The 18,749-nt window shown below is 42.3% G+C and overlaps 2 protein-coding genes across 3 annotated transcripts; both read right to left on the minus strand.

Moving 5' to 3' along the window:
• Positions 1–914: 914 nt before the first annotated feature.
• Positions 915–11,949, minus strand: LOC147198996 (cone cGMP-specific 3',5'-cyclic phosphodiesterase subunit alpha'-like). Its single transcript, XM_086121917.1, has 21 exons — positions 11,482–11,949; positions 11,182–11,334; positions 9,231–9,320; positions 8,262–8,402; positions 8,103–8,177; positions 7,856–7,920; positions 7,301–7,367; positions 7,168–7,215; positions 6,080–6,229; positions 5,860–6,003; positions 5,725–5,790; positions 5,501–5,647; positions 4,374–4,481; positions 4,155–4,264; positions 3,203–3,290; positions 3,016–3,116; positions 2,829–2,936; positions 2,653–2,716; positions 2,493–2,567; positions 1,823–1,906; positions 915–1,660 (listed from the first exon to the last, which is right to left on the minus strand). The coding sequence occupies exons 1-21, from the start codon at positions 11,947–11,949 to the stop codon at positions 1,469–1,471; spliced, it is 2,544 nt and encodes an 847-aa protein (XP_085978043.1). The 3' UTR covers positions 915–1,468.
• A 1,479-nt stretch (positions 11,950–13,428) lies between these two features.
• Positions 13,429–18,380, minus strand: LOC147198997 (uncharacterized). 2 transcript variants are annotated; one of them, XM_086121919.1, is made up of 7 exons: positions 18,276–18,380; positions 17,876–17,921; positions 15,801–15,863; positions 14,737–14,866; positions 14,527–14,650; positions 13,940–14,087; positions 13,429–13,782 (listed from the first exon to the last, which is right to left on the minus strand). In XM_086121919.1, exons 2-7 carry the CDS (start codon positions 17,888–17,890, stop codon positions 13,591–13,593), a joined length of 672 nt encoding a protein of 223 aa, XP_085978045.1. In that variant the 5' UTR covers positions 17,891–17,921; positions 18,276–18,380; the 3' UTR covers positions 13,429–13,590. The 2 variants fall into 2 exon arrangements, with proteins under 2 accessions (XP_085978045.1, XP_085978044.1); XM_086121918.1 differs by having other exon boundaries at positions 14,527–14,653.
• Positions 18,381–18,749: the final 369 nt, after the last annotated feature.

Consider the following 18,749-nt stretch of genomic DNA (forward strand, 5'->3'; position numbering starts at 1 on the left):
CATGTTCTCCCCGGGCCTGCGTGGGTTTTCTCCGGGTACTCCGGTTTCCTCCCACATTCCAAAAACATGCATGGCAGGCTGATTGAACACTCCAAATTGTCCCTACGTGTGAGTGTGAGCGCGAATGGTTGTTCGCCCTGCGATTGGCTGGCAACCAATTCAGGGTGTCCCCCGCCGACTGCCCGAAGACGGCTGGGATAGGCTCCGGCACCCCCCCCCCCCCCTCGACCCTTGTGAGGATAAAGCGGTTCGGAAAATGAATGAATGAATGAAAAGTTAAGCTACAAAAAAAGAAAAAGACATATCATGATTTTTTTGTTGATAATTAAATGGAAGACAACTCCATTTGATAATTGGCATTTTGATTGGATGTTTTGTTTTAAAAAAGTGCTTTAATGCAAATATATTTTGTGTGTTTTAACTTGTTCAAACGGTGTAGGAAGGGGTAAAAAAATATGCCAACATGGATGGAAAGAATGACACGGTCCCTGTATATTGCGGATTTTCTCTTGCTGTATTACGCTCGTATACTATATTTGTATGTCATGACATAAATACAACACAGGCATCAATTTCAAAAATAAGACTTTATTGACCTATTTGATGCTCTAGCCAGGCTATTGTGCATAAAATAATACCGCTACTTTCATATGAGTCGGGATCAAATCACTTCTCTTGTCCTGCGTGTGTTCTCGGCCTCGCTGGTTGCCGCAGAATTCTAAGCAGGACGTCAGTATTTTTACGTTATGTAGTAAGCGGGGGGCCACTTAAAAAAAAAAATAGTCCCAGGGACTCTACTGGTTTTATAAGCAAATCCAATCAACAGAAGATGTTTTTAAAAGCAACATGAAGTATAAAATAGTGTGTTGTTGTTTTTTTTGGGGGGGGGGGCATGAAATGCAATAGCAACAACATAAAAATCTCATTTTATTCATGTATTTCTAGTCATATTTGGCGTGGCAACACAGAATAGTTTAATACTGAAATCATCGTTAAGATATTAAGATGATTCGTACACGCAACGCTGATCCTAAAATTGGCATCACAGTACAGTGGAACCTTGACGTGTGAGTTGAATTCTTTCTATAATCAAGCTCATAAGTTCATTTATATCAAATCGGCATCCATATCAAGCGTAATATTTGTACTTGTGCAGTATTGATGTGTTGGATGTGTGCCTCGCAGAGGTGTGGCCTAATGAGTGACATCATTTGCTCTTCTGGGGTGGCTTCATCTGTGTGTGTTGTGGGCTCTACAGCACCTCATTACACGTGTTCTCATTTTGGATTTTACAGTCAGTCCCGTATCGAAAGCTCACTCGTAACACATAAAACAAGATAGAAATCAATTAGGCGACAGTTTGTAACTTGAGACAAGGTACCGGTGTGTGTGCGCGCGCAGATTTTGGGTTATTTTAAGGTATTTAACATTTCACATGACACATGCTCAAAACAATCCCACAACGGTTTTAGCAGATGACGCACGTTTTGGACTTGCCGCCCGCCGCGTCGGCCTGCTCTCCACCTTCCAATTTTTTCTTCTCGTCTTCAATGGCCTTCATCTTGGCCTCGTGGACGTCGGCGAGCGCTTTCCACTCCCCCCGGTTGTTGTTCAAACCGGCGAACATGGGGGAGATTTCCGTGTGGAAGCGTGCAAACTCCTGCAAAAGCCACAGAGCACAAACACGGGCGGGAGGGAGGGAGGGAAAAGGAGGTCGTTATCATTCGCTAAATTGGAAAAATGTCAGCGTGACGTATTGCGTCTCAATGCTTTTGTCCATCGTGTATATTGTTTGAAAAAAAAGTTTCTCCAAACATGTTACCTTGTACACAAAAGAGCAGACAAAATCGATGAAGCCACACTGCATCTTGGGTAGCTCGTCAGCGTGATTTCTATCCATCATTGGCTAAATAAAACACGAGAAAGGTTGAGAAATTTAGCACCCAAACCACGTCGGCATGCTTTGTAGTCATTGTTGGCAAAACAACGGGCGAAAAAGACAAGACCAAGATTCTACAACAGCTGCAGCAAAGCAAATAACATGACATAACAGTAATGCCCATTGTTGGCTAAAGAAGGTTAAGAAAAGGAGAAGCTAATCGTTTTTATACCGAGGGCTCTTTTTTTTTTCCTGACACCCGGTGTTGGTAATTTCACAGGTTGGCAGCTCTAAGAGAGGGAGGGCTACGTAACTGAGGGGGTGGTCACAGCCGACTTTTTTCCCCCTTTCATTTCCTTCAAATGTAGCGCGCTAGTCACGGAGTGAGAGTCACAACAAGGCACAAGCGCATACGCCAAGTGGTCGGCTTGAGATCTTTCCAGGTTTGGCTAAAAGAATCCATAACAAGGGTCGAGTATAAATCTGACAGCGGAGCTATGATTGGCTAACCAAGTGGAAGCAAACCGCGATAAGTCTGATTTCCATCTACGGCTGGCCAAGGAAGTGCGAACTAAAGACGATTTCAATTGGGAAAAGCACACTGAGCTCTTACAATAGGCTGCTGCTCAAGGACCGTCCTCTCCAAGTCGCCCTGCTCCCAGAATTCTGCTGCCACCATCAAAGCCACCTGAAAATGTTTGATTTTTTTTTTTAATTTCGCAGATTTTTTTGGGGAGAAAGATTCATGCTACCGGGAGCGGCAAAAATCTCACCTTGCTCTGAACCTCCCACGGCTTCGTAATGGCCGACAGGTCGCATGCTGTCATCATCATTGCCCTGCATGAAAAACAAAACAAAACAACAACAAAATAATATCATCTCTTCTTATCAGTTACACGAGAAGAAAGAAACCATCGTCATTGTTTTTTGTGATCCATTCGGAGTTTACATGATGATCTCCTTCCTGGTGGGGTTGTTGGAGACGTAGCTGATTTTATCTTTCTCGTCTGGAATAGCCTCCATCGAATCCACAATCTTCTGGAACATTGTTCTCTTCCTGGAAGTGAAGAAAACAAATCGGTCATTTCCAGAAAGCCCAAAAACAGCAAAACGGCTTCCAGCTGACGTGAACGTACTTGAAATAAAGGGCGAGGTCAGTCGCGATGATGCAAACTTCAAACAGATGCTGCACGGTCTCAAACTGGCGCTTTTGCAGGTTTTGGAAGATATTCAAGTTCTGGAACGGCGGAATGTGATTAGATCGCAATCGGTTTTGCGCCCCCCCCCCCCCCAAAAAAAAATCATTGATTGTTGAGGGCCAACCTCATCCTCCATGAGCGTTTTGCTGTACTCCAGGTGATGTCGCTCCATGACGGAGCTGCTGTGAAGTTTGGCCAGAGGTGATGCGCTCCTACAGGAGGACACCATCAGCAGATCCATTTGCAGTGATGCTTGTTTGTTTGTTTGTTTGTTTATTGAACATAAAACATATATACAGTAATAATTTGACAGAAAATAAGGTAGATAAAAAAAGTAAAAAGAAAGAAATCAATCTTCATTCAACACAGCTTGATTCAGTTTGTTCCCTGATCGAGCTAGATTTTTTTTCACTGATGTACCCGCCCCCAGAGAATATTTTTTCAGATACAACCATTCTTTTTTTTTCTTTTTTTTTAATGCGCCGAGGCTACATTTTGGAGATATTTCAAATCTCATGTACCCCGAGAAAGTGCCTTCGCGTACCCCCATTTCAGAATCATTGGCATTGAGAATTTTTGCTTGATTTTCATGTTGCACGATTTGCAGTTTGAAAACACATAAGAAAATGTAACATTAACCCAAGACTAATAGCATACATACTGTTCGCACTTTTTCTTTCAACCAAATATTTGGAATATCTCAAAAACGACGGCCGATTCGGAAAAGAAACATCGTCATTTTCGGACATTTTCATCGCAGTAGCCGTAAATCATTACTCGGCACAAAAACGTGTGTTGACGCGCGTTATCAACAATGATTCAACGAAGCAGGAAACGTGAATCTCAACATAAAAAACTTCAAAAGGGACAAGAGAACAATGGGCACGACAACAGCCGTAGCAACACGAATCACTATAAATCTCTGCATGCGTTAACCTTTATAAAGGATCACTTTTGTAACTATGAACAACACTTTGTCGGAAGACCATCTGGACCGGTGATCTGACCGTGCGGTCTTGGGGGGCTAACTCGTGCCCCCGATCGCGGTCGAATTCATTCCCTTCCTGTCTCCTTACTTTGTCTGGTAGAGGTTGTTGGTCCCCCTGTGGTCAATGTCGTGGCAAAATCCAGAAGCCACCATGGCAAAGGTCTCGAGATCTGAGTAGTACTTCTTCAGCTTGCCCGTCTGTTTTGGGAGAAACCAAGCCCATTTTTCTTTTTACCAAACTTCACAAAGCAATCAGTGGGCGGGGCGCTGGGGTGGGGGGGGGGGTAAAGACTCGAGTGGCACGCACAAGTAGGAGGGTGAACATGGTTTGTCCCACGTTGAAGCCGTGCCTCCAGTTGTGGTAGGTGATGTCTCGGTAACCCCTGCGAACGGTGTACATCCAGCGCGTCAGGGTCTGTGCAAAGAAGTCAAGGTAAATTGCCTGACTTCTATTGAAGAGGCATTCAATTCATTTCCAGAAGCCATTCTCCTATCGTGGATTTTAATACTACTTACAAACATTTCCGACATACAAACCCTTTCGAGTTAGTTAGATCATATTTTCAATAGCAAAGTCCAAATATCGAGTTGCATGCCTTCAGTATGGTGCCATGTTGTGATGCAAGGTGCTGCTTAGCTCTGAGATGGACTGAAAAATATGCCAGGTAGTTAATAACAGGAAAGAGGTACGGAAGATCCCCAATATCGCTCTGGTGATAGCTGTTGTTTCCATTCAACAGAGACAATATATTTCCGTGAATATTGTCCTATGTTCCGTTTGTATGTGTTGCTCCTCTGTGTGTATTACAGTTGTTGGAAGGTTTAATATTACCGTATTTTCCGCACTATAAGGCACACCTTCAATGAATGGGCTATTTTAAAACTGTTTCCATATCAAGGGCACACCGCATTATAAGGCACATAGAATAGAAGCTTCAATAGTGGCTGCATTTGCGTTATGCATTCACTAGATGGCGCTATTCTAAAAGGAATACAATACAAAACAGCTTAATATATATATATGTATACATATAGTGATTTCACAACTACTGTAGCTCTAACAAAGTGCCTTACAGAAAGTTTTAAATACTACAGCCAAGAAATCAAAAATATATCCATATATAAGGCGCAACGGATTATAAGGCACGCTGTCGGCTTTTGAGAAAATGGAATGCTTTTAGGTGCATCTTATTGTGCAGAAAATACGGTACTTTAACGGTGATGTTAATTTCCATTAGCCTGTATATAGTGTTCCACATTCTTTGTTAGCATGAAGCTAATTATACGTTTTCGTTCAATTTTTTGATGTTGAAATTATGCGACGTTTAGTTCTCTTTTGTTTTTAGAAGTCATTTTTACAGTCAACTGAGATTAAGATTAAGATATCCTTTATTTGTCCCACACTGGGGAAATTAGGAGTGAGAAATACCTTACCTCCGCGGGGACTTTGAACTTCTCGACCACCCCCAGCTCGAAGAAGCAGCGGATGCCGCACTTGATGAGCTCGAACTCAGACAGCGGGAAGTCACTGAAGCTGAACTCGTGCAGATCCACCGTCTTGGATTCGGGAATGTTGGCTCTCTGGATGCGTACGGCGAAATTTGAACAATCTGCAACACTGCGTGATCTTAAAATAATTGACACGTTTGGGTGCCCACCAGTAGTTTGTACATCTCCTTCTGGTCACAGTCCTCCGGTGTCGAACCAAACTTTTCTTGAGTGTTCTATGGAGGTTGAGAACGTTTTACAATTTTGCTCTGCTAAGAGGAGTAGAACTGAGGGTGGAGTCTCACCAAGATGGTCTGCACGTCATTTGGCGTGGCCTTGCTTTGGTACATGAGCATTTCCTGCGCCACGTCCTTACTCCACTCGGTCCTGTTCAGTTTGTCATACGTGTCGCTGTTCAGAGTGGACCAGCCCAGGAATTGAGTCAGGGCCTAGAAACAGACGCAGTGACACGCTTATTCAATGAACACGAATTGCTTTTCAAGCACTTTCAGCGTTTGGGCGAACTTCTGTAATTTGTTCGTCGTTCTCGTCAAAGGGTTTTCCGTCGCTCCTGTTGAAGAAGGTTGCGACGCCGACGATCTCTTCCTTTTTGTTGACGATGGGGAGGGAGAGAACGTTTGCGATCTTCCAGCCGCTCTCGTCAACCGCGTCTTTCTGTCAGATTAAATGCACAGGCGTGACTTGGCTGTTGTCAGACACTTCCGTCCAGGGCTGAGCAAACTTTGGTGTTTAAGAGACACATTAGATTTTTTTTTTTAACAGGTAATATAGTGTATAAGTATCTTATTGGAGTGATTAAATAGCTAATGCAATATTTTAATGCTCTTTATCACCAAATAATTAATTAGCCAATTACTTTACCCAACAAGGTGAAATGTATATATAAATTATATGTCAAGTACCGTATTTTCACCTAAAAGGATTAAATTTTCTTCATAAACCGACACCGCGCCTTATCATCCGATGTGCCTTTTAAGTACATATATATATATATATATATACATATATAAATATGGATCAATATTCTTATTTCTTGGATGTAGTATTTTACATGTTTCTGTAAAGTGCCTTGTTACAGTTGCAGCCGTATACTGCGAAACGCCTTACAGTGCTGAAAATAAGGTATATATAAATCATTAAACATTGTTTGATAAAAAATGTACACAAACATATTTTTAACTTACGATGTTTTATCTTATTTTTTTATTATTTATGTTTATAATACATCTCCCTCGCTTTGTTTATACAGTTAAACAATAACAGTGGACCCCTGCATACCTCTGGTTCGGTACCCGCAGATTTGCTGATTGTTTTTTCTTCTTTTTTTTTCCTCCCATCAGTATTTAAAAAAAAAAATCCCCCTTATTGGATCCAGTATACATACACAACTTTTTATTTTATTGAAAATCTTCTAATCTGATTGTTTACAATAAATACATTAACCAATTATTTAATAAGCTACATTTAAAAAAAAAAACATTTTCAGTAACTCGTTTCAGGAAAATGCGCCGTAGGATCAAAAAAAAGAAGACGAAGTGGGCCACAATGTTTTGCTCACCCCTGCTGGAATCCAATAAGAAATATTGTCTCACCTGAAATGAAAAATAATCATCCCCCGCGGCATTCATCATGTTGCAAATCTAGAATGACATCAAACAGTTGATCAATAAAGGTCTAATCAAAATGTTCTCTCCAAAAATAGTAAAGCGAAAATGCAGCTCTTACAAATCCATTTTCGGCCACGAAGCTTGGCAGTCCGCTGACCAGAGCCCAGTGGTCCACAGGGGGCGCACTGGCAAGTCACACAGCAATTTTGTTACCATGTTACTCGATACATTAGAATTTCTTTCAGTAGCTCACTTCCAAATGTAAAACTCATTCACAGATTCATGAAACGCATACAATTTTTTAAAAAAAACATTTTTGCAAGGGCAATTTCTACCTGCCGTAATTTATATATTTAATTTCTTGTGTAACATTCACATTTTTTCAGATGGTGAATATGAGGTTTTTCATTCGCTGTTAGCTAAAATCATCAAAATTATACGAACAGTAAATCATTTCAACCAAGTCAATATTCATTTAAATACTGAAATTAATTCTCTCGTTACTTAAAGGATGCCACTGTCACTTCTGAGCTTCATAGAGTGGCTCAAGTCAACATTTTTGTGACCCTAAAGTCGCACAGAAACTTCAGAATTTAGCATACCTCACGAGAGCTGGGTTATTAAATTATTGTTTTTTTGTTTTTTTTTTACAGTTTCGGTACACGGTACTTACGGGATAACTTTAATTTCCTCTTTGTCTTCCAGCAAGTAGTCAATGATCTTGTAGAAGTTAATTTCCTGATTGCACGGAACGCAAAGACATTTAGAATTACATGTGTAGACCGGTGGCAATATTTCGATATTAAAACCCAGAAATAGTAGTTAAAAAAACACACACACACACACACACGCACACACACAATATAATGGTGGAACACTGTACAATTGTTGAAGTTGTCGATTTTGATGAATAAACTTACTCTGCCATCAGGTGTTTTGGGACCTTTATAGGGCTCCTGTTCCCCGAGTTTGATGGGCCATTCATCAAAGAATTCCTGGAGGCAAAAAAAAAAAAAAAAACAGCCTTATAATGGAAAATCCTGAATAAATTAACGCTTGTCAAATCTTATCTCCCTCACTTTCTCTTTGGTCATGTCCAGGAGCCCCACCGAGTACCTCTCGCACTTGATGTACGTCCTGACCGTGTACAGGGCTTTGTGAAACTGCCTCTCGATGTCCGTCAGCTCCTCAAAAACTTTGCTGGCCGACCACAGCAGCACCTGAGGGGGGGAATGTACGTCTTTTATGTCTTTGTCAGGGGCGGTTCTGGATCAATTTCACTGAGGGGGCCGGGCTGGGGCCAGGGGTTTTGATGGGGGGGCACATTCAACCCAGGGCTAAAAAGACAGATTCGAAATCTTATTTGACTTTTTATTTCTTCAGACTTTGAAATTGTAGTCATAACATTACAGTGATGAGAAAAAAACAGTATTAGGAGGGCTAAAATGTCTGCAAGCGTAACAATACGTCTGTTGAGAATATTCAAGCCAGGGGATGATATGGTACCAGCCTGCCGGGGACAAAAATTGCAAATACACTGAAGCTAGATGTTTTACATGCATATAATTATCCAAATTTTAAAAGGTAATGTCTTATATATTAATCCTGTTAAATAAAAATTAAAATAAAAAGGGAGACTAAAAAAGTTACACACACACACACACACACGCGCGCGCACACACGCATACACACACACACGTGCACACAAACACACACACACACACACACACACACACGCAAATAGCACTCGTGTCGTGGTAATTTCCTTCTCTGCGGACTGCTTCTCATTTTCCCGCTCATTTTTAAATGGCGCAGCGCACTAAAGGGTCCGACTAGAATGTTAAATCACGCACTTTGGTTCCACCTTTCGCGTCGGCGACTCGGCACGACTGCGTAATCTGCGCTCGGAGGGGGGGCCACAGGGGGGGCCAGAATCGGTGCTACAGGGGCACTGGCCCCCGTTGCCCCCCCCCCCCCCCCCCCCCAGAACCGCCACTGGTCTTTGTAACGCTTTGTTCACTGGTGGTAAAGGCGTTTAGTTTGTATACCTGACTTCTCCTGGACTCCACATCCCACATGTAAGCAGTGTGGGCTTGGAGGGCGGCCACCGATGCGAAGTTGACATATTTATTGAAGAGCTGTTCAAAAAAAAAAAAAAAAGTGACTTATTCATTAATTAATATTCATATTATATGAATGATAGTTTGTTTATATCGTATGTGACCTTCGATCGGCTGGTCAATGGTCTGCCCCAATGAGCACAAGTGCAAAAGAAAACAGATGGATTGATGGTTTGTCCTTTTTAAAAAAAGAATGCCGATGGCTCACAGAGAGAAAAAAAAATGTCTGAGGTCTGAGCTCCTCCGCTCTAAGTGGATTCCAAAACAGACGATGGCTTTAAAATACAGCATATGGGTCAGCGATGGTAAGCACCCGCGGCCTTTTTGCTGTCCGCAAACCGAGATTAGCATGCTGGATTTACGTTTCTAAAAGCAATGCTAACACGTGAGTCGTTTCATGAGCTACACCTGTGCAAGCCCAGGAGAGTTAACATTAGGGAGAGGATTGGAGTCTTCTACGTCGTTGTTAGTTTAACACTTAATAAACGGAGCGGCAAGAATAACGACACTTTTTAAAACATTTCTTCTTACTTCTGATTAAGGCACAACGGTTACAACAGTTATCTTGTTCTCAGATTACAGGGTGCGTGAAAGGGTTGAGCAGAACACACATAAAATTCGGAGCCGGATTTTAAATGCGGCTCACTGCCAACGACGATGAAAGTAGCCACATCGGCAGACGATCTGAAAGGGGAAGAAATATTTTCGCAATGTAGGGCATAGCTAGTTAGCTAGCCAGCCGCTCGTCACAACTGCGTACGAGCTAGTCCTGTCATTTTCTGCGATAAATTTCAAAGATGTACAGGGTTACCTTCAGACATGAGTACCTTGACTTGTGAGTTTTTCTTGACATGAGCTGTCACTTGGCCCGTTTTTTTTTTTTTTTGCCTTGAGATACGAGCAAATATTGACATCTGTGTCCAGACCCCACCAAAAAAAGGATCATTTCTACAGCTGTCATTTTCATAACATGTCAAGTCAAGTCAAGTCAACAGTATTTATAGAGCACTTTCAAACAGCCATCGCTGCATACAAAGTGCTGTACATGGAGCAATTTAACATGCACAATAAACAGTAAGACAAATCGGTAATAAAGGCGGTAGAAAGCACCAAACAGTAAAACCAAGAACAAATCTAAGTCATGCTGAGTCGAATGCCAAAGAATACAAGTGAGTTTTGAGGAGGGTTTTGAAGATGGGCAGCGAGGAGGCTTGCCGAATGTTTAGTGGGAGGTCATTCCAGAGAGAGGGACCAGCAACAGAAAAGGCTCGATCCCCTCTGAGCCTCAGTTTAGTTCTTGGTACTTCTAATAAAGTCTGGTCCACAGACCTGAGGCGCCGGGCAGGTGTGTAGGGGCGGATGAGCTCAGAGAGGTAAGGTGGCGCGAGATTATTCAGAGATTTGAAAACAAATAAGAGGATCTTGAAAATAACTCTAAAATGAATGGGGAGCCAGTGAAGGGATGCCAGAGTAGGAGTTATGTGCTCCCTCTTACGAGTACCAGTCAAGAGGCGAGCGGCGGCATTCTGGACCAGCTGAAGGCGCTTAATGGAGGACTGGCTGACTCCAAAGTAAAGGGCATTGCAGTAATCGAGCCGGGATGTGACAAAGGCATGAATTACCATCTCAAAGTGTTCATGTGAGAGGAGAGGTTTTATTTTGGCCAGCTGTCTAAGATGATACCACGAAATGGTTGCTCACAGTTATCAGACCGCCAGAATCTCATATCATATCCGCCCATGCTTTATCTCAAAACTTGAAGGGTATGGCTTAAGACTTGCTAACACCCACCTCTGGAGAAAAGACACACTTTTGAATGCAGCTCTTGTTTTGTTTTGAATCTCATTCAATGCACGGCGCTTCAGTGTGGTACACTCACCTCTTGGTCACTCTTTGAGAAGGCGTCGGCGCCTTGCTTGTTGAGCGCCATGACGACGCCGATGGGATCCTTTCCGCTCAAGATGGGGGCACTCATCATGCATTTGGTGGTGTATTTGGTCTGCTTGTCCACGAAGTCGCTGAAATGAGAATCCTGGAAGTGCACGCATACATTTAACTCATTGAGTACCAGACAATTCTGGACCGAGTCTGAAAAGACGTTTAAAAACGTCTTTGGGAGTGAATGAGTTAATAAGGATGTGTCGACGCCGCATTGATCGCATTCGGCCATAACGCTCACCTTCTTCACGTCGGCGATATTCTGCGGCTTCTTGGAGTGCGCCGTCCACCCGACGATCCCCATGTCCGTGGGGAAGACGATCTCCACATTGGGGTTGACCAGATTCTTGTCGAACGGGGAGTTATGCGTGACGTCGAAGAGGACCGTGGATAGCTCGGGCGTCCCGTTGCGCGCCCGGTAGCCAAAGTAGCTGCAGCGGTCCGCCTGGACCAGCAACGCGATCCTCTGGAGAACTTTGTGCAGGGCCTTTTCCAGCGGGCCGACGCCTTGCAATTCCTTGACCAGCTCGAACACGAATTGGGCCTCCTGGACGGTGGTGGCGTCACTGTACGAGGACGGGTCTTGGACCTGCACCTGGTTGTCGAAAGCTGCCACGATGACATCGGCCTTGAGCTTTTTGTCGTAGTACTCCTTGGCAAACTGAGGGTTGTTGTCCAGGAACTTCTCGACGGTGTCTTTGTCTCCCATTCTTTCACACCCCACAAGTCAGAATCCAAAGATGCTCCGGGATGTGCGGCGAACGTGATGGTACAACTCCCCCTTACTAAGGCGTCATCCGGCTTCCGCTTTCTTACCCCCCGGGGGAATAGAAAGCAACCGGTGGCTTAGAGGTTAAGGGGATCCCAGTGGGCGCTTATGACCGTGACGCAAGCATCACAAAGCCCATGAGCTTTCTTAACGTGCAAAGCCAACCACTTGACATTTGACCCATCGCGGATAATGATAGCTTAGTTATGGCATCAGCAGAATGACGTCTGGGTATCCTTAACGTCAGGTGGCTGGTTGTGCATTTGGTGCCCGGAGCTTCAGTTGGGACTTCATCCACTTCTGAATGCCGTCACGATCACGTCGCAGTTGTAGAAAACACACAACAACAACCAAAAAATGCAATCCGACAGCACATAACTGTTTCCTGCTGTGGATTACCCGGAGCAGTTCACTATCAACATTTATCGAACGACGCGAAAATCCAAACGAAAATGAAATGCATCAAACTCATCAGAGATTCTGATGATTAATGTGCGCAGATGTCTTTTGCTTATCGACGAGTCTTGCTCTGCCCAACCAGAAGACAGAAAAAAAAGTCATCGGAGGCCAGCTCGCCGAAATTGTGAAATTGAAATCTGGTTGGTTGAAGAAACCAATACTAAAATAGTTGCGGTTTCTGGCACGCACGATATGTAGGCTGGCATTGCTGGAGGGGGCGGCAACTGCATTTTTCTTTCATTTGTGCAAATGATCGATTTGTTTTTTTCAATTCTTCATGTACTGTAATTTTGTTCTTATTGCATGTTGACATTGCAGATATAGTCATGGATGAATCCATTAAGAATTTGCTTGATTCAACTTTTGGTAGCATAGATGGAGTCACATTAAGGATCACATGGCGCATTTTATTTATTTTTATTTTATTTAAATAATAAAACAATGCTGTTTTTCTCAGTGGTTTTAACCTGTGTAAAGGAAGCGTCAGAGTTCAACGTAGAGTTGACGGGATCAGTGAGGATTTCTCTCAGGGGCTGTGAGTTTGATGTCCAGTGACATTAGGTGTTTTGTAAGCATCGCCTGGTGATGGGGCTGACATTGTAGTTCAATGTTTTGAACAAATTCTTTTGCGCAAAGGTTTGATTATGCACGCTTTTCCCCGTGCCGGGGTGGGTTTTATCCGGGTACTCCGGTTTCCTCCCACATCCCCAAAAACATGCATGGCAGGTTGATTGGGCACTCTAAATCGTCCCTAGGTGTGATTGTGAATGCGAATGGTTGTTTGTCTATGGGCACCCTGGGATTGGCTGGCGACCAGGGACCAAGACGGCAGGGATCAAGCGACTCAGATCATGGATGGACAATCTTATAGTAGATCTTTTGAGCAAGTCATCTTTTCTGATCCGTGTGAGGAATAGCAGGGGAACCACGACCAACAGAGGCCTGTTAAAGTGTCACAAATATCGATTTTTATTTCATTTCATTTTTTTAAAATGACAATCAAAGCACTAGAACAGAACATGAAAAGATTTCAGGTGCATATTTAAAACCGGAACAACTCAAGTGAGTGAACAGCCCACAACGTTGAAGATCTTGGAGACCTCAGGATGTTTGAGGCTCAGCTCAATTCATGCAGACTTCTAGGTGGTCCATCATCTGCCGGTACTGACTGACGGGACACTGGATCCGACAGATGGGGCAGTGCAGGGTGCTTGCGTCCAAGATGCTTTCACCGGAGGGCCGATAGGGTCTCATTTCTTCGTAGACGGGTTCTTCATCCTCCTCCTCCTCGTAGTCTTCCTTCTGCTGCATTCTCTGTCAAAGGAGATCAGAAATGGTGAATAGAACCAAACATCACGAATACTCACCTTTCAATGAATGGTCAATGACGATCCAATGAAGTTGATACATTTTCAACGGCACGCAGAACAAATAGCGAGTCTACAAGTTGTGGTTGATGGTTACGGTGTACCTGCCGCTCCAATTTGGCGGAACGCTGCTTCTCCTCGCCCAGTCTCCCGCGGAGCACTTTTATCTCGTTCATCAACAGTTCTTTGTCCTTGGAACAACGCCGAAGCTGCTGCTTGAGCTCCCTGGCCTCCATCTCTTTTTCCTCAACCCTGCACATTTCGTCGGTCATACAGGTGCATCTCAATGAATCTGAATTTATCGGAGAACTCGATTCGATTCCGTCGTTCAACTTGGAAAGTGAATCTCATGTATTATGAAGACCTACTGGAGTACCGTGTAATATTTCATTTTTCATACTGTTAAAAAATGGAAAAAATAAAATGTAAAGAAAGAGGTCAGAAAGGAAGGGGAGAAATTTGAAACGTAGCTTTGAGCAAAGGAGAGAAGGATGGTGGAAAGGATGCACTTGAGGTCAGGAAGGGAAAAATGACCCCCAAAAAACTCCATATTGAATCAAAATTTTAATAACATGAATGAACTAAAACATAAACAACTTTTAAACCATACCTTGTTCTAAATTATTCAGAAGCACCTGTACATGAAAACATTCTGGACACATAGTTTCGTAGTGTGTTTCTTGCAGCGCACCTATTTTTAGTTTCTGCCAGGTCCTGGAGGGTGACGTCGAGCCGCTGCTTGACTATCAGCAGGTTGTCTCGACCAATCACCAGCAGGCTTTCAAAATGCTCCTTCATCTCCCTCATTCTCTCCTCTGCTGCGAGCAGGGACACAAACAAAAACATCTCAACAGATCTCGCCGTTGTTGCCCCTTTGGTGACACGCCGCTTTGTGTCTTACCCTCTGAATGCTCCTTATTGTGCTGTGTCAACTGGGCCCGGACGGCCTGGTCCAGCTGGTTGTCCAGCCGCAGCATTCTGTCCACGAATGTCCTCACGTAGGCCTCTCGCTGCTGGTTCTTGGCCAAGGCCTTGGTTTGAGAAGCACATAATGGAAACGCAGTGAGGCAGACGTGTCAATAACAAGTTCCCCAAACGAACAAAGAATCAGCCAATGAATGTGCATATGTGCACTTGACTACAGTGCTGCCATGGGATGTAAATCTACTTAAATATTTTCTGGTGTCCACAAAAAAAAAAAAAAAAGCCTTTGTGTAATGCGTCTTTTAATAAGGAGAACAGCATTTTACAATACTGTACTTCATAAAAACATACGGTTATAATTTAATGAAGAAGAATTAATCTGTGATTTAATGTGCCAATTCATTTCATTGTGCTGCTCCTTCTGCTGTGCCCACCTTGGCCACAGGGGGCAGTCTAAGAGTCACTACTACTCTCAGTGATTCAGTAAGGCAAAATAGTATTGGTTGTTTTTTGCGGAGGATAAAGAATATATGACTGCGAGTATTGTTATATTATCTGTACAAGTGTTGCTCCGTCGTTTGCATTCAAATATCGTATAAGCCTGTAACCATCAATACTAATGGTTAGCCCATCTATTTTAGTTAACATTGTGTTCGCATCAACAGAAGAAATTAATCCCTTTGCTGCCACCACATATCTCAAGTTTGAGCTCACAAGTCAAAGCAAAAATAATCATCCAAACGACGACTTGCGTCTTAAAATAACAACAACAAACTCCAAATCAGGTCACTCGAATGTCAAGGCACCAGTGCAATCGATAAAATAAACGAAATAAAACGGTAGAAGGATGTGACGGCATTTTTTTCCTTCAACGTATGTACAAAACATAATGCAACAATCAAACAAATTGTTCGCCGAACAGCAAAGTGGCCTGAGTAATTTTTAATTGACTTATTTGTGTACTTGCTAATTTAAAAAAAAAAATTGTGTAATTGCTAATTTTTTTGTTTTTTAATGTTTTAAGAGCAAAAGGTTACCTACATCTTTGAGAGTCTTTTGGAGCTCTGCAACATCACTGGAGTAATGTTCATTTGAAGTGTTGCCCTAATACAGTCATAAAAAAAAATACACAAGACAGAAAATATTGTACATGATGTATGAAGGGACACATTTTGAAATGGTGGCTAACATGCCACACCTTATAAGGCAATGCAAGAATATCAGTTTTGAACCATTCATGAACCAACATTTCCTTCCTTTAACTCAAGTGCAGTAGATTTTTAACTGGAGATGTTTTTTTTGTTTTTTTACGTGGAACTGTAAAAAGTTTGACAACCACTGAATGAAAGGATAAAAATGAAGTAAAGGAAATCACAAAGAAAAAGGTGGTGAAATAATTATTTTGCCTCAAGTGAAAACAACAGTGAACAATTCAGTTTTTAGGGCAGATTGAAATAAACCGTCATCTTGAGGACCGTTTTTAGCCATTCATGGTTTTCACCCCAATCTTTTTGCTGGCTCATGCTAGCATAGGAACGATTTAAAAACCGTGACTACCATCTAGAGGCGCAAACCGGTAGAAGGCAGAAGGGACTTTGAAACTATTTTGTCAAAGAACATCACAAACAAATGCAGGAGGTCACGCATAAACAACCATTCAAATTCACTACCACGGAGAATATATTATAGATTTGTCCTTTAACCTTAGCACGCATATTTTTTTGGGAATGTGGATTAACATCTATATAGACAAGTGGACGACTCATTTCGAGATTAATTGGGGTTGTGGTATCCATGAAAGCAGCCTCGCAGCTAAGCATCATTAGCAGATTATTACAACACATGAGTCGGCATTCTTGGCTGGATAGTTCACCAATCACAAGTATGAATCGATATGTTTACTTAGAGCCTCTTGAGTGTTTTGTTCGATGCAGGCCAATGATCTGATCACATCATGTGCCTTTACTGTGCAAACTGATTGATTCTAGTGCTAATCTGGTACAAGCGCTTACAACATGTCTATGACACTGATCACCTCTGCCAATCTTTTTTTTTTTTTCAGTGATGGTTAGGGTGTTTTTTTTTGTCTTGCAGCTTCTGTGGTTCACTGCGACCCCGGTGACATGCTCCGGTTCAACAAACAAAATTGCTGTGAAGCAACATTTTTGGTCGCTAAATTTAGCATTCCCAAATCTTAGCAAAGATCGACTTTAATTTCCGCTAAGAAAGAATGCGTGGACTTACTTGTACAACTCTACAAGAAAGAGATGCTTGAGAGAGTTGGAGGTGGTACGACATTAAGGTGCTTACACTTAGACACTGCACTTAATTTCCGCTGAAATTCACTACGGCATAGCAATGATTGTGGCATGGCACAAACTCGCCCATATTTGACGCTGGTTGCTGAGCAACCAAAATGGAAGTATCTCGGTGCTTTTTCCTGCTGTTTCAGACTTTTTCATGCTACCACATTTGTCACAGTTTCAATGAAAAGCCCTGGTGATACTCAAGGGAATGAGGAGACAAGCAACAGATAAAAGAAATGACATTTTGCGATTGCCTCTGACTCTAATGGCACAGCAGGATCTGAGGGAGTTGAGGCATTTCCATGAGCTAAAGCACCGTGACAACAATGTCGAGCTGTACTTCAGGCAGAGGAGGGAGTAGTTTAATTATTATTATTATTTTTTTTTTAACCATGTCCCTGTATCACATCTGTCTCATATTCCAAAGTTCGGGACACTGCATTGATGACTCCTCTCTTTTCTCCTCCATGCTGTTTTCACTGTAGAACTAAGCCAAAATCTTTCGTTGTTTTCGCTCTGAAATCACTCCGCCACCATCCCTCCAATTGATGCGCCGGGTGTCATCTCAGATGAAATTTCAGGATGAATTTAAAATACACTTAAACCTTTAAGGATTAATTTAATTTGACTTCTAAAATGTGGGACACACGTGGCACGTCCAACGTTTTGGTTATTTTGTGCAAAACTAGGTGTTCTCTAAAAGGAGATGAATTGTAGAATTCACAACAGTAAGCCCCTATTTTCACATTAACTGAAAAAAAAAGAAACAGCTTTTCTAATTTGAAATTTGTTGGGGTGAATCGGCGATACCTGTGTCGTAGACATGACGGTCCACTCCTCCAGAAAGAAGCTACTCCTGCAAAATGGATTTCCCACAGATTTATTTGTTTGTTGCAGGACATGTCCGACTTGATTATTTGCACCAGAAGGAAAGTGAGAAAAGTAGTTCTAAGTACATCTTGCAAAAGAGAATTTCAACAATCTTTCAGTGTGCAGTTGATGTTATAACTGGTGAATTCATTCTTCCACAAATAAATTACAAGAATATATCAAAGAATAACCCTCAAAATAAATTGATGCTATCGCAGCACTACTCTAGGTTGACACTGGTAGTTAGCTTAAACGTCAACTTGTGTTCGTTCAAAAAATAAATAAAATACAAGTTGTTATACTTGTAATGACGCTGTAATCCGACATAAAATGCAGTTACCTGTCACAAAATACAAGGGATTTAATGCTGTGTGTAGTTCGGGTCAATTTTATCGACTTCTACGGGTGAAGATGAGAGAAAATTTACTGTAAAAGTAATCTTTGCTCAACGAGCAGGACGAAGACAATGACGCCTTCGTGCTAACTCGGAATTTTTAAAAGTTTATTCATGATTCGGTTATCATTCACGAATATGAAAGTAGGCTTTATGAATTGAATGATAGTTTTACATAAAAATAAAGTATAAGTGTGGAGTGAATAGAAAGGTAGACGTGTGTGTGTGTGTTCACTTTATATTAGGAACATTCTCCCGGTACTTGAAGTACAGGAATGAGGCACTGTTTCCCAATCACCACTGGGAGGCGTGAAGGAATCATCATTGTGACAAATGGCGGAGCAAAAATCAGAATAATGTACAACACTCGTTGCGTACAATAACGACAAACGGGAGGCAGAGGAGTCCGTGGTTGGTTTT

Source organism: Hippocampus guttulatus, chromosome 10 (genome assembly GCF_054856545.1).
Source record: "Hippocampus guttulatus isolate MCC_2025c chromosome 10, RoL_Hgut_1.0, whole genome shotgun sequence".
NCBI classification, from domain to species: Eukaryota; Metazoa; Chordata; class Actinopteri; order Syngnathiformes; family Syngnathidae; genus Hippocampus; species Hippocampus guttulatus.

Bases quoted from the DNA above. Each gene is read 5' to 3' on its own strand.
- LOC147198996 (XM_086121917.1), bottom strand. From the start codon at position 11,949: ATGGGAGACAAAGACACCGTCGAGAAGTTCCTGGACAACAACCCTCAG. The intron at 8,403-9,230 runs GTATACAAACTA...TCCCCCCCTCAG, and splicing joins TGGAGTCCAGGAGAAGTCAG to GTGCTGCTGTGGTCGGCCAG. The intron at 5,648-5,724 runs GTGGGCACCCAA...GTACGCATCCAG, and splicing joins AGGAGATGTACAAACTACTG to AGAGCCAACATTCCCGAATC.
- LOC147198997 (XM_086121918.1), bottom strand. The intron at 14,867-15,800 runs GTAGGTAACCTT...TCTCAAACCAAG, and splicing joins TCCAAAAGACTCTCAAAGAT to GCCTTGGCCAAGAACCAGCA. The intron at 13,783-13,939 runs GTACACCGTAAC...CTCCTTTGACAG, and splicing joins CCGCCAAATTGGAGCGGCAG to AGAATGCAGCAGAAGGAAGA.